The sequence below is a fragment of the Odontesthes bonariensis genome, chromosome 2, assembly GCF_027942865.1.
Source record: "Odontesthes bonariensis isolate fOdoBon6 chromosome 2, fOdoBon6.hap1, whole genome shotgun sequence".
Lineage (NCBI taxonomy): Eukaryota > Metazoa > Chordata > Actinopteri > Atheriniformes > Atherinopsidae > Odontesthes > Odontesthes bonariensis.
This window is the reverse complement of record NC_134507.1, coordinates 802,471-829,732: the sequence shown is the minus strand read 5'-3', so window position 1 is coordinate 829,732 and position 27,262 is coordinate 802,471. Positions and strand designations below refer to the sequence as shown.

The following is a 27,262-nucleotide window of genomic DNA, read 5'->3' as shown; positions in this document are numbered from 1 at the left end:
TCTCGTTCTTTCGGTCACTACCCACAGCTCGTGACCATAGGTGAGGGTAGGATCTCGTTCTTTCGGTCACTACCCACAGCTCGTGACCATAGGTGAGGGTAGGATCTCGTTCTTTCGGTCCCTACCCACAGCTCGTGACCACAGGTGAGGGTAGGATCTCATTCTTTCGGTCACTACCCACAGCTCGTGACCACAAGTGAGGGTAGGAACTCGTTCTTTCGGTCCCTACCCACAGCTCGTGACCACAGGTGAGGGTAGGATCTCGTTCTTTCGGTCACTACCCACAGCTCGTGACCACAGGTGAGGGTAGGATCTCGTTCTTTCGGTCACTACCCACAGCTCGTGACCATAGGTGAGGGTAGGAACTCGTTCTTTCGGTCCCTACCCACAGCTCGTGACCACAGGTGAGGGTAGGATCTCGTTCTTTCGGTCACTACCCACAGCTCGTGACCATAGGTGAGGGTAGGAACTCGTTCTTTCGGTCCCTACCCACAGCTCGTGACCATAGGTGAGGGTAGGAACTCGTTCTTTCGGTCACTACCCACAGCTCGTGACCATAGGTGAGGGTAGGATCTCATTCTTTCGGTCCCTACCCACAGCTCGTGACCATAGGTGAGGGTAGGATCTTGTTCTTTCGGTCCCTACCCACAGCTCGTGACCATGGGTGAGGGTAAGATCTCGTTCTTTCGGTCACTACCCACAGCTCGTGACCATAGGTGAGGGTAGGATCTCGTTCTTTCGGTCCCTACCCACAGCTCGTGACCATAGGTGAGGGTAGGAACTCGTTCTTTCGGTCCCTACCCACAGCTCGTGACCATAGGTGAGGGTAGGATCTCGTTCTTTCGGTCACTACCCACAGCTCGTGGCCATAGGTGAGGGTAGGATCTCGTTCTTTCGGTCACTACCCACAGCTCGTGGCCATAGGTGAGGGTAGGATCTCGTTCTTTCGGTCACTACCCACAGCTCGTGACCATAGGTGAGGGTAGGATCTCGTTCTTTCGGTCACTACCCACAGCTCGTGGCCACAGGTGAGGGTAGGATCTCGCTCTTTCGGTCACTACCCACAGCTCGTGGCCACAGGTGAGGGTAGGATCTCGCTCTTTCGGTCACTACCCACAGCTCGTGGCCACAGGTGAGGGTAGGATCTCGCTCTTTCGGTCACTACCCACAGCTCGTGGCCACAGGTGAGGGTAGGATCTCGCTCTTTCGGTCACTACCCACAGCTAGTGACCATAGGTGAGGGTAGGAACTCATTCTTTCGGTCCCTACCCACAGCTCGTGACCATAGGTGAGGGTAGGAACATAGATTGACCGGTAAATTGAGAGCTTGGCCTTCTGGCTCAGCTCCTTCTTCACCACAACGGGCCGGTGCAGAGCCCGCATCACTGCAGACGCCGCACTGATCCGTCTGTCAATCTCCTGCTCCATTCGTCCCTCACTCGTGAACAAGACCCCGAGATACTTGAACTCCTCCACTTGGGGAAGGATCTCATTCCCAACCCGGAGAGAGCATTCCACCCTTTTCCGGCCGAAGACCATGGTCTCAGATTTGGAGGCGCTGATTCTCATCCCAGCCACTTCACACTCGGCTGCGAACCGCTCCAGTGAGAGCTGAAGGTCACGGCCCGACGATGCTGACAGAACCAAATCGTCCGCAAAGAGCAGAGACCCGATTCTGAGGTCGCCGAAACGGACCCCCTCAACGCCCTGGCTGCGCCTAGAAATTCTGTCCATAAAAATTATGAACAGAATCGGTCACAAAGGGCAGCCCTGACGGAGTCCAACCCTCACAGGAAACCAAATTAAACCAAATTATCAAGCCAAATTAATCACATAGACATAGAAGTAAAGCTAATTATCTGCTTTAATTTTAAACTATATGAATTTAAGTTTGTGGTAATTCTGCCATTTTTTAAATTAAATGAAAACTTATAGAATTATTATTTAGTTTGACACTCAATTAAAATGAATTCGTCATTTTAATTGAGATATATTCATTTTTTAAATTTTTTTATTTGTTGCTCCTCTATTTATTTTCCGTTTGCATAAAGAAGCAGATTTAATGTAAAAAGAAAATATGGAAATAAATAAGAGGAGAAAATGAAAAGGGGGAATAACATGTATAATACATTCATAAAATTAATTATAAAAATTAAATAAAAAATATAGATGGTGAAATCAGAATAAAGGAATAAGTCATTTGGAGGGAATAAATAGATCAATATAATGTAAAGGAAATAAATACAGAGTAAAATGATGGAATGAGAGGAAGATGACGGATATTTAATCTGATTGTTAATCACTCACTGGAATACTGGACTGTTCTGCACACACACACTTTAAACAAGCTGTTTACACAGTACTATGTGCAGAATATTGCACTAATTTAGTTCGAAGGTAGCTACTGTTTATTATGTATGCACCATTTAATCCTCACCCCATCTGTACTCATATCACTGAACTTATCATCTGCCTTTTTCCTTTATTGTAAATCATGCTGTAGTTCCTGTGAATAGACGATAAATACTGTCCATATGCTATAAAAACAACCTGCACATACCTTTATACACCACATTATTTATGCTGCATGCACTCACTGCTTATTACACTTCTGGTTAGATGCTGAACTGCATTTCGTTGCTCTGTACCTGTATAGATAGATAGATAAGTACTTTATTCATCCCAATTTGGGAAATTATTGTGTTGCAACAGCGTACAGTATAAAAGATATGTAAACAATTAAAGAAAAAACAAGCAAATAGAATAGAATAAAAAATAGAGAAATAAACATTAGCTATATACAAATCTACAGTATGAAGAGTAGGGTAAATAATAGTAATAATAATAATAATAATAATAAACATCAGTAAACTAAATAAGAACAGATTTGTACATTTAACAATAAAGGTAACAATAAATTTAACTGAGCAGACTGAACCAATAAGAAATATAGGGTATATGGATAATTTACATTATATTGTACTATGATGATATTTGTGCAAATGTTATAAGTGCAAAATGAGCAGTTGAAAACTACAGTTTAATCTAATGTCTAATCAGTTTTTCACTTTTTACTGTAAGGAAAGAGTTACATTTGATTTATTGATATTTTAGGACATATATATATATATATATATATATATATACATATACATACATATATATATATATATATATATATATATATATACATATATACATATATATATTTCAAGTAATGGGGGGAAAACAACACTTTATCGGTGTCTAGCTTTTATTTTGGGACATACAAAGTCACCACTTCCGGTCCAGTTCTGCCTCATTCTTTGGGTCTTGATGGTGCCGTACAGGCTTCGGCCGCTGGGGGGCGCTGGCGCTCTGGCTGTTAAATTCAGACTCTGCTCAGTAATCACGTGACCACAACATTAACTGTGAGAGATATTTTACAGATGATTAATATTTTAAATAACACCTGAAATACGAACTAAATCAGAAGAAACTGAGGATGTATCGATAATATAAATTAAACTTTTACTTCCTGTCAGTCAGTCTGAATATATATATATATAATTATATTATAATATATATATATTATTATTATATTACAATATATATACATATATACATATATATATATATATGTATATATATATATATATATATATATATATATATATATATATATATATATATGTATATATATATATATGTATATATTATTTATAAAGTACATTATAAAACTAGCATTTAAAAAAAAAGATAAACTAAAGGCTTTTCTAAAAAAGGTGAGTTTTGAGGCCTTTTTTAAAAGAATCCACAGTCTGTGGGGCCCTCAGATGGTCAGGGAGAGCCTTCCACAGTCGCCCAGAGTCCTGAACCTTGGACAGGAAGCCAATGGAGGGATTTGAGGATGGGTGTGATGTGGTGGTACTTCCGCCCCCCCATCAGGATCCTGGCAGCACAGTTCTGGATCAGCGGTGGTTCCTTCATAGGGGCGATTTGTGCGACGCACTACCAAACACAGAGTTTTTTGTTTTTTTTAATCTAGTTGCTAAGGCGGGACTGATCTACTGTAGGCAAACTGGTTGTATATGTCATTGTCCAATCAGATAAGGTCGCGCCTGGTGTTGCCACGCCCAAATCTCACATAAGTAAGCTGCACTTAATCATGTTTGACAACTGGTTATGCTTTTCTAAGTCATATTTTCCAAAACTTTAATAAACACTTGACTTGGATTTATATGCTGTCATTTTAATAACATTCTTTAGAATGAAAATTGAATGAATCTTATCATTAAGAGCTTATGTGTTTACTTATTTCATAGAATCCTGGAATAATATGAGGAAAATAAATAAATAATGGTTAAGGTGTAATATTAACTGATTGGCAAATTATTAACTGGCAAATGTTTTGCTTTGAAGGTTTTTCACAATGTAACTTCCCTAGTTTGACACTTAACTAGTTCAGTGTTGCCATCTGGTGGACAAAAGAGATATTGCCTAAAATTGATATCTGATATCTGAATTTATAGGCACAAACAGGTTAGGGAAATGGTCTTGCTACCTAGACAAATATACCTCAGTCCTATGGACTTTTATGGTACTTATGGACATAACGGGGGGAAATTGCACTACCTAAAAAAAATGTCAGGAGCCGCCACTGGTTAAACTAAAGGCTTTTCTAAAAAGGTGAGTTTTGAGGCCTTTTTTAAAAGAATCCACAGTCTGTGGGGCCCTTAGATGGTCAGGGAGAGCCTTCCACAGTCGCCCATAGTCCTGGAGGAGGTCGGCCTGTCCAGAGATGACGTGAGGAGGAATGGGGGGCGATGAGTTCTTTGATGTAGGGGGGGCAGCGCCATGGAGGCACTGGTGGGACAGAAGGGAAATCTTGAATTGGATCCTGTACTGGACAGGAAGCCAATGGAGGGATCTGAGGATGGGTGTGATGTGGTGGTACTTCCGCCCCCCCATCAGGATCCTGGCAGCACAGTTCTGGAGGTTCTTGCTGGGGATCCTGATGAGGAGTGCGTTGCAGTAGTCCAGCCCGGAGGAGACAAAGGCGTTGGACAAGTTTTTGGGAATCAGGGAGAGTGAGTACAGGGCGGAGTTTGGCAACGTTTCTGAGGTGGAAGAAGGAGGTTTGATGTGGGCCTCAAAGGTCAGGTGGGGGTCCATCCTAACACAGAGATTCGTGGATGTCGTGGCCAGAGAAGGTGATGCTGGTGATGGTGGATGACCGGATACATTACATTACATTACATTACGGTCATTTTGCAGACGCTTTTATCCAAAGCGACTTACAATCAGTGTGTTCCACATCGGTAGGCAAAAGAATTTCAAGTCACAAGAAATCATGAGTGCATTTCCTTCCAAAACCAAACAGCTAAGAGCAAAACTAGTGCTAGAGTAAGTGCAGTAAGTTAGGTACCTAGACAGATGGGAAGACAATTTAGAAAACAAAGACAATTTAGGAAACAAATAAGTGCGTAAGGAACTAGGACGGAGCAGGTGATGTCCTAAGAGGGCGGAGCAGGGTAGTGTTTCCTGAAGAGGTGGGTTTCAGCCTGCGGCCAAAGATGGGCAGCGACTCAGCTGTCCTGACATCAGTCGGGAGATCGTTCCACCATCGGGGGGCCAGAACAGAGAAAAGCCGTGACCGTGTCGATCGTGCGCAGGGACCCCTGAGTGACGGGGCAGCCAGGCGCCTGGTGGCCGCAGAGCGAGGTGGTCGGGCGGGGGTGTAGGGCTGGACCATAGCCTGGAGGTATGAAGGAGCTGCTCCTTCCACTGCCCTGTAGGCCAGCACCAGAGTCTGAAACTGGATGCAAGCAGCTACAGGGAGCCAGTGTAGAGAGCGGAGAAGGGGAGTGGTGTGGGAGAACTCGGGGAGGTTGAACACCAGACGAGCAGCAGCTTTCTGAACCAGCTCCAGAGGTCTGATGGCAGAAGCCGGGGCGCCAGCAAGGAGGGAGTTGCAGTAGTCCAGGCGGGAGACCAGAGCCTGGATGAGCCTTGTCGGATCTGGTGAAGAAGAACAACAAGAATGGCGTCTGTTTTTAAGATCAGATTAAGATCCAATTTCTTGGTCATGCATACATACAAAATTTGTCCTCCGTTTATCACCCATCCAGGTTGGCACCTGTTTGCACGGACAGGGCCACACACTCAGAGACAGATGCCAACCAGGAGGGGTGGGAGGTACAGTGCCTTGCTCAAGGGCACCTCAACTGTGACAAGGAGGTGGACTGACACCCCTCAGCTCTCAGTTCCACCAATCTTTTTTTTAGAGTGGCGAGAGTGGGAATCGAACCGCCAACCTTCCGGTTATTGGACGACCGACTCTAACCACTGAGCCACGGCCGCCCTGTTTAGTTGCAGGAAGTTTGCCGTCATCCATGGTCTCCTCCAGGCAGGTGGAAACTTGTTTTAATGTGGAGTTGGGTGTCATCAGCGTAGCAGTGGAAAGATATTCCATGCCGGCTGATGACACGACCAAGGGGGAGCATGTACAGTGTGAAGAGGGTGAAGAGAGAAGCAGCTCTTAGACATGCAGAGATTGTGGGTAATGTGCAAATAGGCCGGGGAGGCTCGGGGCTTGGCCCAGGCAAACCGGTGTGGAGTAGAGCAGGTCCCAAGGAGAAGAGAAAGCTAGTTGTTGAGCAGGTTCGTAGACAGGAGGAAATGTTAAGGGGTGCAAAGGCAGTGGCTCAGGCTAAGCAGGGACGGTGGGTGAATTGGGAAGGTGTAGAGAAGGAAAAGCTTAGTTGGAAAGAGCTGTGGAGTATGGAGGAAAGGAGTATTAGATTTTTGATAGGGGCAACATATGATGTATTGCCAACTCCCCAGAACCTAAAACTCTGGGTAAATGGAGACCCGTTATGCTCGTTATGTTCAGGTACTGCAGCTCTAAGGCATATTTTGTCAGGTTGTAAGGTTAGTCTGTCACAAGGCCGGTATACATGGCGACATGACCAAGGCCCAATCCCATTTCTATTTTTCTACCCTCACCCCTCGCCCCTTCAATCGTAGGGGTAAGGGGTAGGGGTGAAAATTTAACCCTTCGTATTGGGACACCCCTTCACACTCACGAACGTCATAAGTCCGCGCCGTCAGTTGTTACGTAACCAAAAGCGACAGCTTTAGCCAGAAGTAAACAAACATGACCGGTGCTGTGGTGTTCGCGCTGTCCTGGGCTATTCGGATATTTTTAGAAATATCTGCGTCGAATCGACGGAGTGCCATCAGGCGAAGGCGTCTTCGACATCTGGGAGCATTGCTGGATCTTGTTACGGTATGTAGAATGAGAAATTAATGCAAATAACGCGTGTGAGCGAGCAGCTGGTAGCTTCCAGAGCCGGCGTGTGAATATGATAATGTGTGTGTGTGTTTGAAAGTGCTTCTAACTGTACATTTGTGATATCGTGTAATATAGAAACAATTTGCTTGTCTCGTTGGATTTGCAGATTTGAGTAGTATCCTAACCTGGCTAACCTACCTGAAAGCATAAGCTAACGTTTAGCCTTTGTTACTCGCCTCGTTCCGTTTGGGATAAACATGCAGCTCATGCGTTTTTGAAGCGGTTTTCTTTGTACCAGGTTCAGATTTGATGACTTAAATAAATGCACTGCCTTGTGTGTGCTATCAATGTGTTGGTTTGGGAGGATGAAAGCCTGATCTTTCCATGTTTTTCTTTCCAGCAGACGGGTCATCCTACAAATTATTGCCCATTGGACCACAACATGTACCCCAATTTTTTTGTTATCCCTTGTATAATAAATCTCTTCATAGCAATATCCGTTCCAGTCGTTCATATGATGTTGATGTGATAATCATGCTCACAAACCTTTTGTCCTTAATTTCTTTTATTAGGCTCACATTACAGACTGGTAAGGCAGCTTATTTTCAGAAATAACAGCTTAAAGTGTGTGGTGAAAATATGGACAATAAACAGTATGAATATAAACAATATGAATTTAAACAATATGAACATAAACGGGCAACAGTGCAATCATCGAGAACGAGATGGTGGGGTGACCGGAGCAGGAACAGCGGAGGGCACATCGGAGGTGCTGCATGGGCTCAGTGATGTTCTGGGGGAACAAGACACGACATGACATTATAGCATGCACTTTCATCCATTGTAAAAAATAAAAAAAAGGTGTTTCAGAATGCGGTAGTGGTGGCTGTGTGTACAATAGGTGCATGGCGCATCAACTCACCTTAAAGTGTGTCTATCATGCGCTCAAACAGAGCTAAAAAGCGCTCCGTTTTCTGCTCCGTCTCCTCGTGGCGCTTCTGCTCCTTCAGGCTCTCCTGTATCAGGTAATCCATTATGGGATTGGACTTCCTACTTCTTTTTGGGGATGGGGATGACTTTAGAAACCGATCTTCGTTTTCGGCGCTAAACCTGATCAGGCTCTTTGTTTGTGCTTGAGTCCCTGTGAATCAGTCACGTATATGAATACTTGTGATAATAGGTAGCGAAATGACGCTCATGTCACTCAAAAGGAACTTCTCTATGGTTAACCAACTACATTGCTTGTAAATACTCGTGTTACAATTTAAAAAACAACAACTCTTTCGCAGCACCTTCACATGCATTGACCGATTACTCCATGTAAATAGCGACTTTTCCCATGTGCGTTTATAACAGAAAACAACTACACATTGCCACCATATTAAACTCACACAATACACCAGTTATCACAACCTAAAACGGTTAAAACAGTTAAATTATGGCAAAAAAATAGAAGAACTTACATTTGTGTGGAGCTTTCTTTGCTTCCGCCATTTTTAAAAAGACTCGAGTTCTCCCGGTAATCGCGTTGTACTCTGGGAAATATATCATACCCCTTCGAACGGAGTCTGCCTGGTCGAACCCCTCCGTTTGAAGGGCTACAAAGCCCTTCCCCTAGGCCTACCCCTCGACCTTAAGGTGAATTGGGACACCCCTACCCCTACACGTGAACGCGCAAAACGGAGGGGAAGGGCCAAGGGGTGAAATGGGATTGGGCCCAAGTATTAAGAAGCTTAGCTGCAGGTATTGAAGATAAACGAAGGCAGGTAAACTTAGGAGGGTCTAAGGTGAAGAGAGTGGCAATTCAGTTTGTTCAAGAGGGGGAGAAAGTTAATAAGACAATAAGGAGGCACGGCAGCTTGGAGGATGCTTGTGATTGGGAGATGCAGGTAGATTTAGGAAATAAGCTTGTTGTTCCCCAGGAGATAGCCTCTAGAAATCTAAGGCCTGATATAGTTTTGTGGTCTAGGAGTAGAATGAGAGTCTGTTTCATAGAGCTAACTGTTCCTTGGGAGGAATCAGTAGCAGAAGCATATGAAAGGAAAAAGCTTAGATATGTGGAGTTGGGGGCAGAAGCAGAGCAGCGAGGATGGAAGGTTAGAATCTGTCCAGTGGAAGTAGGATGTAGAGGATTTGTTGCAAAGTCTGTTGTCTCATTGCTGAGGGAGCTGGGTGTAAGTGGACAGAGTGTGAGGAAAATAGTGAAGGAAGTGTCAGACGAGGCAGTAAAGTCCAGTCAGTGGATTTGGATTGGAAGAAGCAATAGCAGCTGGGGCCCAGCAGGGGGAGCACTTAGGGTAAACAGACTTTTGGAAGAAGCAAAGAAGAAATTCAAGATATTTAAGTGGAGGGTGTGGCCCATGTGAGCCTTTTGAAACCAGGCGGCCATTTTGGGTGAGTCTGCCTGTATGGCTTTGTTTCTGCTGGCATTCTTAGTGACTGTAGGACTGTTTAGGTCAGTTTGTCTGCTGAATCTGCTCATGTGTCTTGTCCTGCCTCCTCCTCTGGCACCCTCTTTACTTTCATTACCCCCTACCCTAACAGGGTTTGAATCCCATTCCTACTTATCTTTACCTCTTCTATTTCTACCCCCTACCGGAACCAGGGTTTGAATCCCATTCCTACTTATCTTTACCTCTTCTATTTCTCCCCCCTACCCAAACCAGGGTTTGAATCCCATTCCTACTTATCTTTACCTCTTCTATTTCTACCCCCTACCCGAACCAGGGTTTGAATCCCATTCCTACTTATCTTTACCTCTTCTATTTCTACCCCCTACCCCGAACCAGGGTTTGAATCCCCACCCCGCTGTGACTGGTGGGCAGTTGGTGAGAGGCTGGGGTAGCTTGTGGCTGTAAAAGATGGTTGTTGTGGTGTGAGGAGCAGTGATGGCTGGCATTAGGGGGGTGACTCTGGGACGCCAGTGATCACTCTCTAGCCTCCTGGAGGTGTGGTAGAGGCTGTCGCACCTCCAACAAAACATTCTGAAACCAGCAGAAATGACTTTAACTGGAGCACCAACAGACTCAGTCTGTGGTTTCAGCGCCTGATGGGCCCGAGGGAAAGAAGAAATGTCTTATTATGGGATGTTCGTCCCGCTCTGACCTCTGTGCTGAAACACTGCAGACAGTGATGCTGAACTCTGCCTCATTTTAAAGGCAGGAAACACTTCTCTATGGAGCACTGACGCAGCCATAATACAGCCCTCCGTGTGCTGCGGTTCTGGACTCACTGAGTCCACGTTCAGGCCTTCTGATCAGTTTTATGGATCAGCTGTTTGGTACTTTAACATCATCAGGAACAGAAAGGACAAAACGTTCCACAAAGAGCTGAAAAACGCTGAAAAATATCCGAAAACACTTTTTTAAAAAAATAGAATAAAATCAGAAATTAAACAAGCAGCAACACTTTAAATAATTATACAAACAGTCAGAGTAAATAAACAGAAAACATTTACCCAAAGCAGCACATTAAAGCATTTAAAGTTATTTCTTTCACATTCGATGTGATTATTTTGGCACAAATGACTTTTTTAATTAAATTTTAGTCGCATTCATCATCGTATAACTTTTTTTTGTAATTTCAGAATCAGAATTGCTTTTATTGCCAGGTATGTGGACACACACGAGGAATTTGACTCCGGTTACACCTCGCTCTCTTAGTGCAACAAATACAAAAAATAGACATAGAACAAGGCTAAAGTAGAAACAAAAGTAGAAGAAAAGGTAGAAGAAAAACTATTTATATGTAAGAAAAAAACAAGATAAAATAGGTAAAAAAATTATATATATATATATATATATATATATACATAAGTATTCAGTGAGTATAAACAGTGATATTATTTTTACTGTCTGTACGCTGCAACTGCGAAGTGATGAATAAAGTGGTTCTATACTATTCTATTCTATTCTATTCTATATTTCTATATGGTGCAAATTGGTGCATGGTGCAATGATTTATATTTTATATAACAATTTATAAAAAAATGTATTTATTTCTTTGGTCCTTTCAGTGCTCCATAGTCACCTTTAACCTCAACAGTTGGGTAACAGTGACATGGCAAGAAATAAGTGCTGAGTCACAGGAAGTCATCAGCGGATGTGTGATCATTGCTCATCCAGCTTTCCTCATCAATACTTCTGCTTCTTTTCCTTTAGAAATAAAACATTCAGAGATAAAGGGCGTTTAAAGATGGGGGCGGGGCCAGAGGGAGGGGGCGGGGCCAGCTCGTTTCAGGCTTTAAAAACCATCGACAGGAAGTGGATCCTGTGATGTTGTGCATCTGCAGCTGGAAGAGTCCGTCTGTCTGTCTGGTTATTATTTCTCCCAGGTGGAGAAAGCTGGGCTGTGATTGGTGGAGAGCTGAAGCCGTCAGAGGAGAGCTCACCCGGAAGTAGACGTGTTGTGGTCCAGCGGAGCTCGTGCTGCTGCTGCTGCTCGTGCTCGTGCTTCGGACCTTCTGCAGGTGAGTTCCTTTCACTGGAATAGGTGTGTAAATGATTTATGCTAAGGATAAAGTTTGGTCTCTTCCTCAAAACTTCTTTGTGCTTAATAAGGTTAAAGAAGTGTCATTCATAGATGTTACCCGGTTAAATCATTCTTTATCAAATTCAACTTTGTTGATCTTGATCTGAAGTGTGCCTTCTGTGACACTCACACTGAGACCATTATTCATCTGTTCTGGAAATGTGAATATACCCGTAAGCTGCAGTAGATTTATTTTAGATCATACATGCTGTGATTTTGAGCTCCTTCTGCAAAATGTCATTTTTGTTTTTTATAAAGAGTGATGCTCCTGCTGTAAAAGAATATTTTTTAATTAATCTCATTTTAATTCTTGCTAAGTATTACATCCACAAATGTAAATTTGCCAAAGTGAAACCCAATTTTTGTGCTTTCATGATAGAACTCCAGATGTATTTCAAGTCAATTTCCTCTAATAACAAGAAAGCTATCAACACTATAAATCTAGTCTCCCTCTTTGAAATCTTTAACTCAGTGTAATCCTCATTGTTCATGTCCCCTGGTGTACTCTCTCTCTCTTTTATTATTTAAACTCCTTATGTATGTATTTATTTTGGTATGCTTATTGGTTCTTCATTTATTATTAATGATACTTGTCATGTTTTTGTATCTTGTAAAGCAAAATAAAAGTCCCATGGTTTCCCTGTGACGTCAGCAGGAAGCTCCGGTGAGCTGTCGGCGTTCTGTTCACAGCGTCGGAACCGCAGCAGACAGGTGAGCTTTACCTGCTGGAGACCCGGACCAAGAGCCAGAACCGGAACCAGAACCAGAACCGGAACCAGAACCAGAACCAGAACCAGAACCGGAACCAGAACCAGAACCAGAACCAGAACCAGAACCAGAACCGGAACCGGAACCAGAACCAGAACTGGTAATCCCGCGCAGATACACAAACAGCAACAGTTTCTGGTTTCAGGTTAAACTGCTCAGACCGTTAGGAAGCAGTTTAAATTTAATGCTCCCTCAGCTTTAACCATTGTTAAAGAAACCTGTTTTTAAGGCGAGACACGGCAGCAAAAACAGGGATTTAAGATTAAGATCCGATTTATTGGTAAGGCATACACACGAAATTTGTCCTCCGCTTTTAACCCATCCAGGTCGGCACCTGTTTGACACACAGGCACAGGCACAGGCACACGCACAGGCACAGGCACAGGCACAGGCACACGCACATGCACACGGTCACACACTCAAGAGACAGATGCCAACCTGGAGCGGTGGGCAGCCATGAAGCAGCCAGAAGGCGCCCGGGGAGCATGGGGGTACGGTGCCTTGCTCAAGGGCACCTCAGCCGTGACAAGGAGGTGGACTGACACCCCTCAGCTGTCAGTTCCACCAACCTTTTTTTTTAGTGGCGAGAGTGGGAATCGAACCGCCAACCTTCCGGTTATTGGATGCAGTATGGTAAATTTTTAGATTTTGGGCCAGTCTACTCCTTCAATATGTGTAATTTCAAAACATAAATTAAAGTGTTTATTTCATCACATTTTGTTTTGTACGTTTCACCTAAATTTACCAAAATGAATTCCCCTATTTAAATCTTTAAATGCCGTTTTCTCTAGATCAGTTTTTTGTATTTTTCCAGTATCAGTATCTCAGCCTATGGAGCAGCTACTAACACCAAACTTTCCAGTTATACACTCAGCAGTATTCTGAAGATATTTACAGAAGGATTTGTTGATAAATCATTCCTGGCCTGATTTATGTGACATTATGATAAAAAAAATCCCTCTGTAATAGTCTTTTCAATTTGTGTGTAAACAAAATGAAAAAAGAATTTTGCACCTGGCTTTATCATATGTTCAGATCTAGCTTCCGGAAATATATGCAAATGTGCGCATATTTAATGAGATAATGCCTAATTTGCATAATTAAACATACACATTTCTAAAACTTGTAATACATTTTCTTTTCATACTTGTATAAGTAATCAACTGAGGAAGTTTCATGGTGATATCTATTATTTTAAAATATTACCCTATTCACCTGGAGCGTCTGGCCTTAAAGCCGCGTTCACTTTCTCCTTATGGCGTGATGAGGGACTGAAATGTTTTGAGGATTTCTATAAATCAAATCAAATTTATTTATTTAGCACATTTCATGTACAAACAGTTCAAAGTGCTTCACATAAAATAAAAGCATTGCAGCAGGGAGTGGAAGAAGCATTAAAATACATAAAAGAATATAAAGAGAAACAAATAAAATCATTTAAATGAATTTAAAAACATAAGGAAGGGATCTTTTGTTCTTTCTCAGACCTGGTTACTGAATTCAATCTTCCACCCTCTCATCTTTTTTAGATATTTCCCTGAGCAGCCACAGGGTGAACTCTTACAAGTTAGTCCTTAAAAATAAGTCTTTAATCTCAAAAGTTTACAAATCTATCCGAAACTTATGATGATCGTTTATCCACCAACACAAAGGAGACTCTAACCCAGAGGTGTGAGCAGCATGGCATGTGTGGGGGGGCAGTTAGCTCATCTGGGGGGCAGAAAACAATACCTGAAAAAATATTATAATAATAATTCAATTTGCTAATGAAAATATGGTCACACTAGCATAAATCATGACCGTCGATTTTAATTTTAATTAACATGCTCCACATTCTCCACTGAGGGTTTAAATTCAAGTAGATACTCGGGGCGAGACATCCAGCCAACTCCAGCTTTTTATTACCTTCATTAAGTCTACATTTCAGATCATTATATACAACACAAACATCCCAAAATGTGAAAATCGCCTTTTTTTTTCAGAAGCAAGGGGTTATGGTTACGGGGGGGGGGGGGGGGGGGGGACACGATATGGATTCGTGTGCCCCCCCCCACGCTGCAGACCGTGGTGAAGTTGGTTTGATATTGGATATTCGACAGATATTCACAATAAGGAAATAAGGTGTCTTTTTTTTCAAACCAATATCAAACCAACTTCACCACGGCCTGTAGCGGCAGCTGCAGCAGACACATTTCCGGAAAGGTACTGGCTTGATTAAATTCATTCTGGACTCTATCCGACCACATGAAGACCTCGGGACACTTCGGTTTGGCTTTAGGGACCCTCTACTCACTACCACGTAAGTGTTATGTTGTTTGGAGCTGTAGAAGAGGTGTAAAAATAGCGTTTTGTAGCGGCGATACTCGATGCCCTCATCACCTCCAGGCTAACGACTTTTGGCTAAAAACGGTCAAATCGAAATTCTCAAAACACATCCGAATGACATGATTTTGATGTCAACTCAACGTATGTACTCCCAACATCCCGTAAATCGATCTAAAGTGCATTTTACTCCGGATTATCCCTTTAACCTTTATGGACACAACTTGAGACGCAGGATTTCCTGTTGGGCCGGTTTAGGATTTAATCTTTACTTTTAGCAGATGTTGTCCTGTTGGCCTCTGAGGTCATCGTCCTGAGTCATCCTGGATCACACACTTCAGTTTAAAGTTTAAAGTACTTCCCTCCTTAAGTTGGCCTCGCCTCCTCTGCTAAGCCCCGCCTCCTCTGCTAAGCCCCGTCCCCTCACGTCCACCCTCCTGCAGCCAGCTTCTGGTGGAAAGTAGAAAATGTGTTAAAGAAAAACATCTTTTTTTAAAGTAAAGAGTGTGTGTGCACGTGTGTGTGCAGAGATGGGCGCTCAGGTGTCGTCTCCGGAGGGCGTGCACGTGGTGGTGGTGGGCGGAGGATTCGGCGGCATCGCGGCGGCTCAGAAGCTGAAGGCTGAAGGACTCGACTTCACGCTGATCGACATGAGAGACGCTTTTCATCACAACGTGGCGGCGCTCCGCGCGTCCGTACAGCCGGGTGCGCTATTTATTTACTTATTTATTTATTAAATTATTTATTTATTTATTTATTAAATTATTTATTTATTTATTTATTAAATTATTTATTTATTATTATTATTATTTTTTATTGTTGTTTTGTTTTTATTTGCTTTTACTTCTGTTCAGCACTTTGGTCAACTGTGGTTGTTTTAAATGTGCTTTATAAATAAATTTGACTTGACTTGACTATTAAATTATTTATTTATTTACTTATTTACTTACTTATTTATTTGTTTACTTATTTTTTTTTTTGTTTAATTATTTATTTAATCATTTATTTAAATTTTTTTTTCAATTAATTCATAATTAATTATGGACATTTATACATTTTATACAAACTGCCATGATCCAAAATAAAAATTATATAAACGTCCAAATACATTTATAAAGTTTATATGGTAATAAATGAGACTAAAATTAAAAAAAAATAATTATGAAAAAAAATAATGTGAAAGAAGTAATGTTTGTTATTGTTGTTTATTTACTTTAATGTCTTTCTTTGTTTCTCATTTGCTAAATGAAAGTATATGATATATAGTATTCATACTGTAAATACACAAACTTAAAAACTCAAAATAGAATAAAGAAATAAATCATTTGGAGGAAATAAATACAGAAATAATAAAGAAACAAATGAAATATATTCCAGTTAAAATAACAAATTTAGAGAGAAAATAAATAAAAACATTAAAACAAAGTGAAATTAAAGCAGAACATTTGATTTATTTTATTTTCCATCCAAATATTTTTAAATTTAGTTTAACTTTCAGATAAACTTTTATGTCTGAACAGGCTTCGCTCAGAGGACCTTCATCCCGTACGCCGAGACCTTCGGAGACAGTTTCCTTCAGGGCCGAGTGGACCGGGTCGACACCGACGGGCAGATGGTGGTCCTGCAGGGAGGCAAGGTGAGGAGGGGGGGGTGTACTGGGTCAGAGTTCTGAAGGTGAACCGGGTCAGAGTTCTGAAGGTGAACCGGGTCAGAGTTCTGAATGTGTACTGGGTCAGAGTTCTGAATGTGTACTGGGTCAGAGTTCTGAAGGTGAACCGGGTCAACCGGGTCAGAGTTCTGAAGGTGAACCGGGTCAGAGTTCTGAAGGTGAACCGGGTCAGAGTTCTGAATGTGTACTGGGTCAGAGTTCTGAAGGTGAACCGGGTCAGAGTTCTGAAGGTGAACCGGGTCAGAGTTCTGAATGTGCACTGGGTCAGAGTTCTGAAGGTGAACCGGGTCAGAGTTCTGAAGGTGAACCGGGTCAGAGTTCTGAACCTGTCCCCCCTGCAGGAGGTCCGGTACTCCCACCTGATCCTGAGCACCGGGACCGACGGCCCGTTCCCCGGGAAGTTCAACACGGCGGCGTCCTTTCAGAGCGCCGTGCAGGCCTACGAGGACTTCGTCCAACAGGTACGGAACCGCCTCAGGTGTGTGCACGTGTGTGTGTGCACGGCTTCACTTCCCTGTAACACGTGTGTGTGCACGTGTGTGTGCATGTGGGGTCGCAGGTCCAGGCTGCAGACTCGGTGCTGGTGGTTGGAGGCGGGTCGACCGGCGTGGAGATGGCTGCTGAGATCAAGACGGAGTATCCGGACAAAAAGGTGAGAACAAGCTGACACCTGACCTCTGACCTCTGACCTCTGACCTCTGATCTGACCTGACCTCTGACCTGACACCTGACCTCTGATCTGACCCCTGACCTGACCTCTGACCTCTGACCTCTGATCTGACCTCTGACCTGACCTCTGACCTGACCTCTGACCTGACCTCTGACACCTGACCTCTGACCTCTGACCTCTGACCTGACCTCTGACACCTGACCTCTGACCTCTGACCTGACCTCTGACCTGACCTCTGACCTCTGACCTGACCTCTGACCTGACCTCTGACCTGACCTCTGACCTGATCTGACCTCTGACCTCTGATCTGACCTCTGACCTGACCTCTGACCTGACCTCTGACCTGACCTCTGACCTGATCTGACCTCTGACCTCTGATCTGACCTCTGACCTGACCTCTGACCTGACCTCTGACCTGACCTCTGACCTGACCTGACCTCTGACCTCTGATCTGACCTCTGACCTGACCTCTGACCTGACCTCTGACCTGACCTCTGACCTGATCTGACCTCTGACCTCTGATCTGACCTGACCTCTGACCTCTGACCTGACTTCTGACCTGAGTGCGTGACTCATCTCTTGGACCTCGTTCCTTCATTTTCTCCAGGTGGTTCTGATCCACTCCAGGATCGCGCTGGCTGACCCGGGGCTGGTGTCCAGCGTCAGGCGGCAGGCCAAAGAGGTTCTGCTGGAGAAAGGGGTGGAGCTGCTGCTGGGTACGTTCATACCCGCCTTCTGGTTCTGTTAACCCGACGCCAGGTTCTGGTTCTGGTTCGGTTTCTGTTAACCCAGCGCCAGGTTCTGGTTCTGGGTTCTGGTTCTGTTAACCCGGTTCTGGTTCTGCTAACCCGGCGCCAGGTACCGGTTCTGGTTCTGGTTCTGTTAACCTGGTTCTGGTTCTGCTAACCCGGCGCCAGGTACCGGTTCTGGTTCTGTTAACCTGGTTCTGGTTCTGCTAACCCGGCGCTGTGTGCTGCAGGACACAAACTGCTGAACCTGGCGGAGCTGCAGCTGAACGTGACCCGGAGGAACACGGCGGTGACCACCGATAAAGGAGAGACTCTGACCACCGACCTGATCATCAGCTGCACCGGCCTCAGGGTCAACTCTGCCGGCTACGCCTCCAGCTTCTGTGAGTCCCACCGGTTCCAGTTACACACCGGTCCGACGAGTTCGAGTCCGACACGAGTCCGACGCGAGTCCAACCGGTCCGACGAGTTCGACACGAGTCCAACCAGTCTGACGAGTTCGAGTCCGACACGAGTCCAACCGGTCCGACGAGTCCGACACGAGTCCAACCAGTCCGACGAGTTCGAGTCCGACGCGAGTCCAACCAGTCTGACGAGTTCGAGTCCGACGCGAGTCCAACCGGTCCGACGAGTTCGAGTCCGACACGAGTCCAACCAGTCTGACGAGGTCGAGTCCGACACGAGTCCAACCAGTCTGACGAGGTCGAGTCTGACGAGGTCGAGTCCGACGCGAGTCCAACCAGTCTGACGAGGTCGAGTCCGACGCGAGTCCGACGCGAGTCCAACCAGTCTGACGAGTTCGAGTCCGACGCGAGTCCAACCGGTCCGACGAGTTCGAGTCCGACGCGAGTCCAACCAGTCTGACGAGGTCGAGTCCGACGCGAGTCCAACCAGTCTGACGAGGTCGAGTCCGACGCGAGTCCAACCAGTCTGACGAGTTCGAGTCCGACGCGAGTCCAACCGGTCCGACGAGTTCGAGTCCGACGCGAGTCCAACTAGTCTGACGAGTTCGAGTCCGACGCGAGTCCAACCGGTCCGACGAGTTCGAGTCCGACACGAGTCCGACGCGAGTCCAACCAGTCTGACGAGTTCGAGTCCGACACGAGTCCAACCAGTCTGACGAGGTCGAGTCCGACGCGAGTCCGACGCGAGTCCAACCAGTCTGACGAGTTCGAGTCCGACGCGAGTCCAACCGGTCCGACGAGTTCGAGTCCGACGCGAGTCCAACTAGTCTGACGAGTTCGAGTCCGACGCGAGTCCAACCGGTCCGACGAGTTCGAGTCCGACACGAGTCCGACGCGAGTCCAACCAGTCTGACGAGGTCGAGTCCGACGCGAGTCCAACACGAGTCCGACACGAGTCCAACCAGTCTGACGAGTTCGAGTCCGACACGAGTCCAACCAGTCTGACGAGTTCGAGTCCGACACGAGTCCGACACGAGTCCAACCAGTCTGACGAGTTCGAGTCCGACACGAGTCCAACCAGTCTGACGAGTTCGAGTCCGACACGAGTCCGACACGAGTCCAACCAGTCTGACGAGTTCGAGTCCGACACGAGTCCAACCAGTCTGACGAGTTCGAGTCCGACACGAGTCCGACACGAGTCCAACCAGTCTGACGAGTTCGAGTCCGACACGAGTCCGACACGAGTCCAACCAGTCTGACGAGTTCGAGTCCGACACGAGTCCAACCAGTCTGACGAGTTCGAGTCCGACACGAGTCCGACACGAGTCCGACACGAGTCCGACACGAGTCCAACCAGTCTGACGAGTTCGAGTCCGACACGAGTCCAACCAGTCTGACGAGTTCGAGTCCGACACGCGTTCAACCAGTCTGACGAGTTCGAGTCCGACACGAGTCCAACCAGTCTGACGAGTTCGAGTCCGACACGAGTCCGACCAGTCTGACGAGTTCGAGTCCGACGCGAGTCCGACCAGTCTGACGAGTTCGAGTCCGACACGAGTTCGAGTCCGACGCGAGTTCGAGTCCGACGCGAGTCCAACCAGTCTGACGAGTTCGAGTCCGACACGAGTCCGACACGAGTCCGACACGAGTCCAACCAGTCTGACGAGTTCGAGTCCGACACGAGTCCAACCAGTCTGACGAGTTCGAGTCCGACACGAGTCCGACACGAGTCCAACCAGTCTGACGAGTTCGAGTCCGACACGAGTCCGACACGAGTCCGACACGAGTCCAACCAGTCTGACGAGTCCGACACGAGTCCGACACGAGTCCAACCAGTCTGACGAGTTCGAGTCCGACACGAGTCCGACCAGTCTGATGAGTTCGAGTCCGACACGCGTTCAACCAGTCTGACGAGTTCGAGTCCGACACGAGTCCAACCAGTCTGACGAGTTCGAGTCCGACGCGAGTCCGACCAGTCTGACGAGTTCGAGTCCGACGCGAGTCCGACACGAGTCCAACCAGTCTGATGAGTTCGAGTCCGACACGAGTCCAACCAGTCTGACGAGTTCGAGTCCGACACGAGTCCGACACGAGTCCAACCAGTCTGATGAGTTCGAGTCCGACACGCGTTCAACCAGTCTGACGAGTTCGAGTCCGACACGAGTCCAACCAGTCTGACGAGTTCGAGTCCGACGCGAGTCCGACCAGTCTGACGAGTTCGAGTCCGACGCGAGTCCGACCAGTCTGACGAGTTCGAGTCCGACACGAGTTCGAGTCCGACGCGAGTTCGAGTCCGACGCGAGTCCAACCAGTCTGACGAGTTCGAGTCCGACGCGAGTCCAACCGGTCCGACGAGTTCGAGTCCGACACGAGTCCAACCAGTCTGACGAGGTCGAGTCCGACACGAGTCCAACCAGTCTGACGAGGTCGAGTCTGACGAGGTCGAGTCCGACGCGAGTCCAACCAGTCTGACGAGGTCGAGTCCGACGCGAGTCCAACCAGTCTGACGAGTTCGAGTCCGACGCGAGTCCAACCGGTCCGACGAGTTCGAGTCCGACACGAGTCCGACACGAGTCCGACACGAGTCCAACCAGTCTGACGAGTTCGAGTCCGACACGAGTCCAACCAGTCTGACGAGTTCGAGTCCGACACGAGTCCGACACGAGTCCAACCAGTCTGACGAGTTCGAGTCCGACACGAGTCCGACACGAGTCCGACACGAGTCCAACCAGTCTGACGAGTTCGAGTCCGACACGAGTCCAACCAGTCTGACGAGTTCGAGTCCGACACGAGTCCGACACGAGTCCGACACGAGTCCAACCAGTCTGACGAGTTCGAGTCCGACACGAGTCCAACCAGTCTGACGAGTTCGAGTCCGACACGCGTTCAACCAGTCTGACGAGTTCGAGTCCGACACGAGTCCAACCAGTCTGACGAGTTCGAGTCCGACGCGAGTCCGACCAGTCTGACGAGTTCGAGTCCGACGCGAGTCCGACCAGTCTGACGAGTTCGAGTCCGACACGAGTTCGAGTCCGACGCGAGTTCGAGTCCGACGCGAGTCCAACCAGTCTGACGAGTTCGAGTCCGACGCGAGTCCAACCGGTCCGACGAGTTCGAGTCCGAGACGAGTCCGACGCGAGTCCAACCGGTCCGACGAGTTCGAGTCCGAGACGAGTCCGACGCGAGTCCAACCAGTCTGACGAGTTCGAGTCCGACACGAGTCCAACCAGTCTGACGAGGTCGAGTCCGACGCGAGTCCAACACGAGTCCGACACGAGTCCAACCAGTCTGACGAGTTCGAGTCCGACCAGTCTGACGAGTTCGAGTCCGACACGAGTCCAACCAGTCTGACGAGTTCGAGTCCGACACGAGTCCGACACGAGTCCGACACGAGTCCAACCAGTCTGACGAGTTCGAGTCCGACGCGAGTCCGACCAGTCTGACGAGTTCGAGTCCGACGCGAGTCCGACCAGTCTGACGAGTTCGAGTCCGACGCGAGTTCGAGTCCGACGCGAGTTCAAGTCCGACGCGAGTTCGACCAGTCTGACGAGTTCGAGTCCGACGCGAGTCCGACCAGTCTGACGAGTTCGAGTCCGACGCGAGTTCGAGTCCGACGCGAGTTCAAGTCCGACGCGAGTTCGAGTCCGACGCGAGTTCGAGTCCGACACGAGTCCGACACGAGTCCAACCAGTCTGACGAGTTCGAGTCCGACCAGTCTGACGAGTTCGAGTCCGACCAGTCTGACGAGTTCGAGTCCGAAGAGTTCGAGTCCGACGCGAGTCCGACACGAGTCCGACCAGTCCGACGAGTTCGAGTCCGACGTGAGTCCGACACGAGTCCAACCAGTCTGACGAGTTCGAGTCCGACACGAGTCCGACACGAGTCCAACCAGTCTGACGAGTTCGAGTCCGACCAGTCTGACGAGTTCGAGTCCGAAGAGTTCGAGTCCGACGCGAGTCCGACACGAGTCCGACCAGTCCGACGAGTTCGAGTCCGACGTGAGTCCGACACGAGTCCAACCAGTCTGACGAGTTCGAGTCCGACACGAGTCCAACCAGTCTGACGAGTTCGAGTCCGACACGAGTCCAACCAGTCTGACGAGTTCGAGTCCGACACGAGTCCAACCAGTCTGACGAGTTCGAGTCCGACACGAGTCCAACCAGTCTGACGAGTTCGAGTCCGACACGAGTCCAACCAGTCTGACGAGTTCGAGTCCGACACGAGTCCAACCAGTCTGACGAGTTCGAGTCCGACACGAGTCCGACACGAGTCCAACCAGTCTGACGAGTTCGAGTCCGACACGAGTCCGACACGAGTCCAACCAGTCTGACGAGTTCGAGTCCGACACGAGTCCGACACGAGTCCAACCAGTCTGACGAGTTCGAGTCCGACACGAGTCCGACACGAGTCCAACCAGTCTGACGAGTTCGAGTCCGACACGAGTCCAACCAGTCTGACGAGTTCGAGTCCGACGCGAGTCCGACCAGTCTGACGAGTTCGAGTCCGACGCGAGTCCGACCAGTCTGACGAGTTCGAGTCCGACACGAGTCCAACCAGTCTGACGAGTTCGAGTCCGACACGAGTCCAACCAGTCTGATGAGTTCGAGTCTGACGCGAGTCCGACCAGTCTGACGAGTTCGAGTCCGACACGAGTCCGACACGAGTCCGACACGAGTCCAACCAGTCTGATGAGTTCGAGTCCGACGCGAGTCCGACCAGTCTGACGAGTTCGAGTCCGACACGAGTCCAACCAGTCTGACGAGTTCGAGTCCGACACGAGTCCGACACGAGTCCAACCAGTCTGACGAGTTCGAGTCCGACCAGTCTGACGAGTTCGAGTCCGAAGAGTTCGAGTCCGACGCGAGTCCGACACGAGTCCGACCAGTCCGACGAGTTCGAGTCCGACGTGAGTCCGACACGAGTCCAACCAGTCTGACGAGTTCGAGTCCGACACGAGTCCAACCAGTCTGACGAGTTCGAGTCCGACACGAGTCCAACCAGTCTGACGAGTTCGAGTCCGACACGAGTCCAACCAGTCTGACGAGTTCGAGTCCGACACGAGTCCAACCAGTCTGACGAGTTCGAGTCCGACACGAGTCCGACACGAGTCCAACCAGTCTGACGAGTTCGAGTCCGACACGAGTCCGACACGAGTCCAACCAGTCTGACGAGTTCGAGTCCGACACGAGTCCGACACGAGTCCAACCAGTCTGACGAGTTCGAGTCCGACACGAGTCCAACCAGTCTGATGAGTTCGAGTCCGACGCGAGTCCGACCAGTCTGACGAGTTCGAGTCCGACGCGAGTCCGACCAGTCTGACGAGTTCGAGTCCGACACGAGTCCAACCAGTCTGACGAGTTCGAGTCCGACACGAGTCCGACACGAGTCCAACCAGTCTGATGAGTTCGAGTCCGACGCGAGTCCGACCAGTCTGACGAGTTCGAGTCCGACACGAGTCCAACCAGTCTGACGAGTTCGAGTCCGACGCGAGTCCGACCAGTCTGACGAGTTCGAGTCCGACACGAGTCCGACACGAGTCCGACACGAGTCCAACCAGTCTGATGAGTTCGAGTCCGACGCGAGTCCGACCAGTCTGACGAGTTCGAGTCCGACACGAGTCCAACCAGTCTGACGAGTTCGAGTCCGACACGAGTCCGACACGAGTCCAACCAGTCTGACGAGTTCGAGTCCGACACGAGTCCGACACGAGTCCAACCAGTCTGACGAGTTCGAGTCCGACACGAGTCCGACACGAGTCCGACCAGTCTGACGAGTTCGAGTCCGACGCGAGTTCGAGTCCGACACGAGTTCGAGTCCGACGCGAGTCCGAGTCCGACGCGAGTCCGAGTCCGACGCGAGTCCGACCAGTCTGACGAGTTCGAGTCCGACGAGTTCGAGTCCGACGAGTTCGAAGAGTTCGAGTCCGACCAATTCGAGTCCGACACGAGTCCGACCAGGTCACATTAAAGTGATACTCCGGAGTAGATTCAACCTGGGGTCATTTGAACCGTGATATCCAGCCAAGTAGCCCACCCGCAGTTTTTTCGATATTGGCTGAACATCAGCTGAGTTACTGAGTTATCCCGAATAGCTTAGTACAAGCGCTAACGGACCCTGGCAGTATCTCCAAAATTACCACACTAAAATCACATGCCATGACACCAAACTTCTACAGTAGTACAAATATGGTCTGTACTCACCAAACGATGCATTTGGAAGTTTGTACATAGTCCAGGAGTTTATTATTATCAACACAAGCCTGATAGCTTCTCTGCTGCTAAAGCTGCGTCGACGTCACTTCAGAGAGCTGCGAGCTTCAAAGTAAGATGAGGGTTGAGCTACTACTCTAGACAACAAAGTATATGCTATATTCTACATGTTTTTTTATGAATTTTTGTGTTGTAGAGTTGTGAAGTTATTTTATCAATGGAGAAACTGAGCAGCCTTGCTTTGTTGTCTACAGTAGTAGATCAACCTTCATCTTATTTTGAAGCTCGCAGCTCTCTGAAGTGACGTCGACGCAGCTTTAGCTGCAGAGAAGCTATCAGGCTTGTGTTGATAATAATAAACTCCTGGACTATGTACAAACTTCCAAATGCATCGTTTTGTGAGTACAGACCATATTTGTACTACTGTAGAAGTTTGGTGTCATGGCATGTGATTTTAGTGTGGTAATTTTGGAGATACGGACCAGGATCCATTAACCCTTGTACGAAGCTATTCGGGATAACTCAGTAACTCAGCTGATGTTCAGCCAAGATCGAAAAAACTGCGGGTGGGCTACTTGGCTGGATATCACGGTTCAAATGACCCCAGGTTGAATCTACTCCGGAGTATCACTTTAAAGCTGTGACCCCTGAGGTCAAAGGTCACATTAAAGCTGACCCCTGAGGTCAAAGGTCACGTTAAAGCTGACCCCTGAGGTCAAAGGTCAGATTAAAGCTGACCCCTGAGGTCAAAGGTCAGATTAAAGCTGACCCCTGAGGTCAAAGGTCAGATTAAAGCTGACCCCTGAGGTCAAAGGTCACGTTAAATCTGTGGTGTGTGTGCTGGCAGCTGGCAGCATGGCTGATGACGGCGCTCTGAGGGTGGACGAGCACCTGCTGGTCGAAGGCTTCTCCAACGTGTTCGCTGTGGGCGACTGCGCCGACGTCAGAGAGCCCAAGATGGCGTACCACGCCGGCCTGCACGCCGCCGTCGCCGTCACCAACATCGTGAACAGTCTGAGCGGGAAGGAGCTGACGGAGTATCGCACAGGTACAGCGACACCTGTGTGTGACGGGCCGCCGCTCACCCGGCTGCTGCCGGCTGGCTGACGTTTCTCTCTGGTTGCTAGGTAACGTCACCATGTTGCTGGCGATGGGCCGAGACGACGGCGTGGGTCAGTTCAACGGGCTGAGGCTGCCGCGGTGCGTGGTCGCTCTGGGGAAGAGCCGCGACCTGCTGCTGTGGAAGAGCTGGAGGGAGATGCAGCAGAAGCAGCCGTGAGGTCGCCCAGAGGTCACCCAGAGGTCATCCAGAGGTCACCGAGGTCATCCAGAGGTCACCCAGAGGTCACCCAGAGGTCAACCCAAACTAACTCCAACACGTTTACCTCAGAAACGTTTACTGAGAATTCACTTTGTGCCTGAATCAACCTGAAAGATTCAAAGATTGTTTTTACACTTTTCATGTCTTATTATTCAGCTGCAGCTTTACAGAATAGAACCTCATTTTTTATCGTGTTGCTTCATAAACATAAATAAAACATTTAAATCTGAGTTTCTTCTCTCATGAAATGTTTAAATGTGATTAAAACTTTTTTGTCAGATTTTCTTTTTAAGGTAAACACAAGAAACCAGTGAGCAGTGCTGACCAACTAGAAGAGGGGAAGATAAGTAGGAGTGGGATACAGACCATGTTAGGTAGGGGGTAATGAGAGTATAGAGGCTGCCAGAGGTGGAGGCAGGACAACACACACCAGCAGATTCAGCAGACAAACTCACCTAAACAGTCCTACAGTCACTAAGAATGCCAGCAGAAACAAAGCCAGACAGGCAGACTCACCTAAAATGGCCGCCTGGTTTCAAAAGGCTCACATGGGCCACACCCTCCACTTAAATATCTCCCCAGAGTCTGTTTACCCTAAGTGCTCCCCCTGCTGGGCCCCAGCTGCTACTGCTTCTTCTAATCCAAATCCACTGACTGGACTTTACTCAAAGTCTCACCAAGTATATTTGTCTCATTTCTAGTCAAAATATCTCATTACACTTAATATAAGAAACAACTGCCTAACAAGTACCATTTCAGCCAGATATAGGGACTTGTTTTTATACAATACATCTGGAATATCTTGTTAAATGAAAAAGTCTTGAAAACAAATTGTTTTGAGTCACATATCATATGAAACAAGCTTTTTTTTACATTTGAAGAGGTTTTTAAGCTAATTTTAAGATCACTTTTATCTCAAAAGTCCTAAATATCACATTTTATTTCAAGAAATCTGGACCAGCCGATTTTCACTAGTTCCATTGGCAGATTTATTTGCTTATTTCAAGCAAAAACATCTTTTATTTGTTGTTTTTTAACTTATTTTTGGGGGGGCATTTTCTCCAGTGCTGCAGCTCAGCTTCTTGATACTTGGTCATGTCGCCATGGATACCGGCCTTGTGACAGACTATTTGCCTTAGCAACAATAATAAAATAAATAATAAAACCTGCGTTAATGTATGCGTTAAGGCGATAATAACTCGCACAGCCCTGGTTGTGACATAACGTCAGAGTTATTTCCAGGTTAGGACACAGATTAGTTGAATGTTTTGTCTAATTGTTTTTATATTTTGGCTAAAAAAGTTGGCATTTCGTTGCATTTCTCAGTGGAGGAGGTCTGGGTTG

At 47.3% G+C, this 27,262-nt stretch overlaps 1 protein-coding gene across 3 annotated transcripts; it reads left to right on the top strand.

Annotated features, from left to right (window-relative positions):
• The first annotated feature begins 11,541 nt into the window (after nt 1-11,541).
• Nucleotides 11,542-26,148, top strand: aifm2 (AIF family member 2). 3 transcript variants are annotated; one of them, XM_075473839.1, is made up of 10 exons: nt 11,542-11,744; nt 12,462-12,674; nt 15,425-15,601; nt 16,417-16,532; nt 16,907-17,026; nt 17,125-17,217; nt 17,843-17,951; nt 18,215-18,367; nt 25,445-25,645; nt 25,725-26,148. In XM_075473839.1, exons 3-10 carry the CDS (start codon nt 15,427-15,429, stop codon nt 25,874-25,876), a joined length of 1,119 nt encoding a protein of 372 aa, XP_075329954.1. In that variant the 5' UTR covers nt 11,542-11,744; nt 12,462-12,674; nt 15,425-15,426; the 3' UTR covers nt 25,877-26,148. The 3 variants fall into 3 exon arrangements, with proteins under 3 accessions (XP_075329954.1, XP_075329944.1, XP_075329933.1); XM_075473829.1 differs by having other exon boundaries at nt 12,459-12,674; XM_075473818.1 differs by having other exon boundaries at nt 12,423-12,674.
• Nucleotides 26,149-27,262: the final 1,114 nt, after the last annotated feature.

What these genes read in the sequence shown, in the direction of transcription:
- aifm2 (XM_075473839.1), top strand. Translation starts at nt 15,427, where the DNA reads ATGGGCGCTCAGGTGTCGTCTCCGGAGGGCGTGCACGTGGTGGTGGTG. An exon ending in TGGTCCTGCAGGGAGGCAAG is followed by an intron (nt 16,533 to 16,906) that starts GTGAGGAGGGGG and finishes TCCCCCCTGCAG; the next exon opens with GAGGTCCGGTACTCCCACCT. An exon ending in AGGGGTGGAGCTGCTGCTGG is followed by an intron (nt 17,952 to 18,214) that starts GTACGTTCATAC and finishes TGTGTGCTGCAG; the next exon opens with GACACAAACTGCTGAACCTG.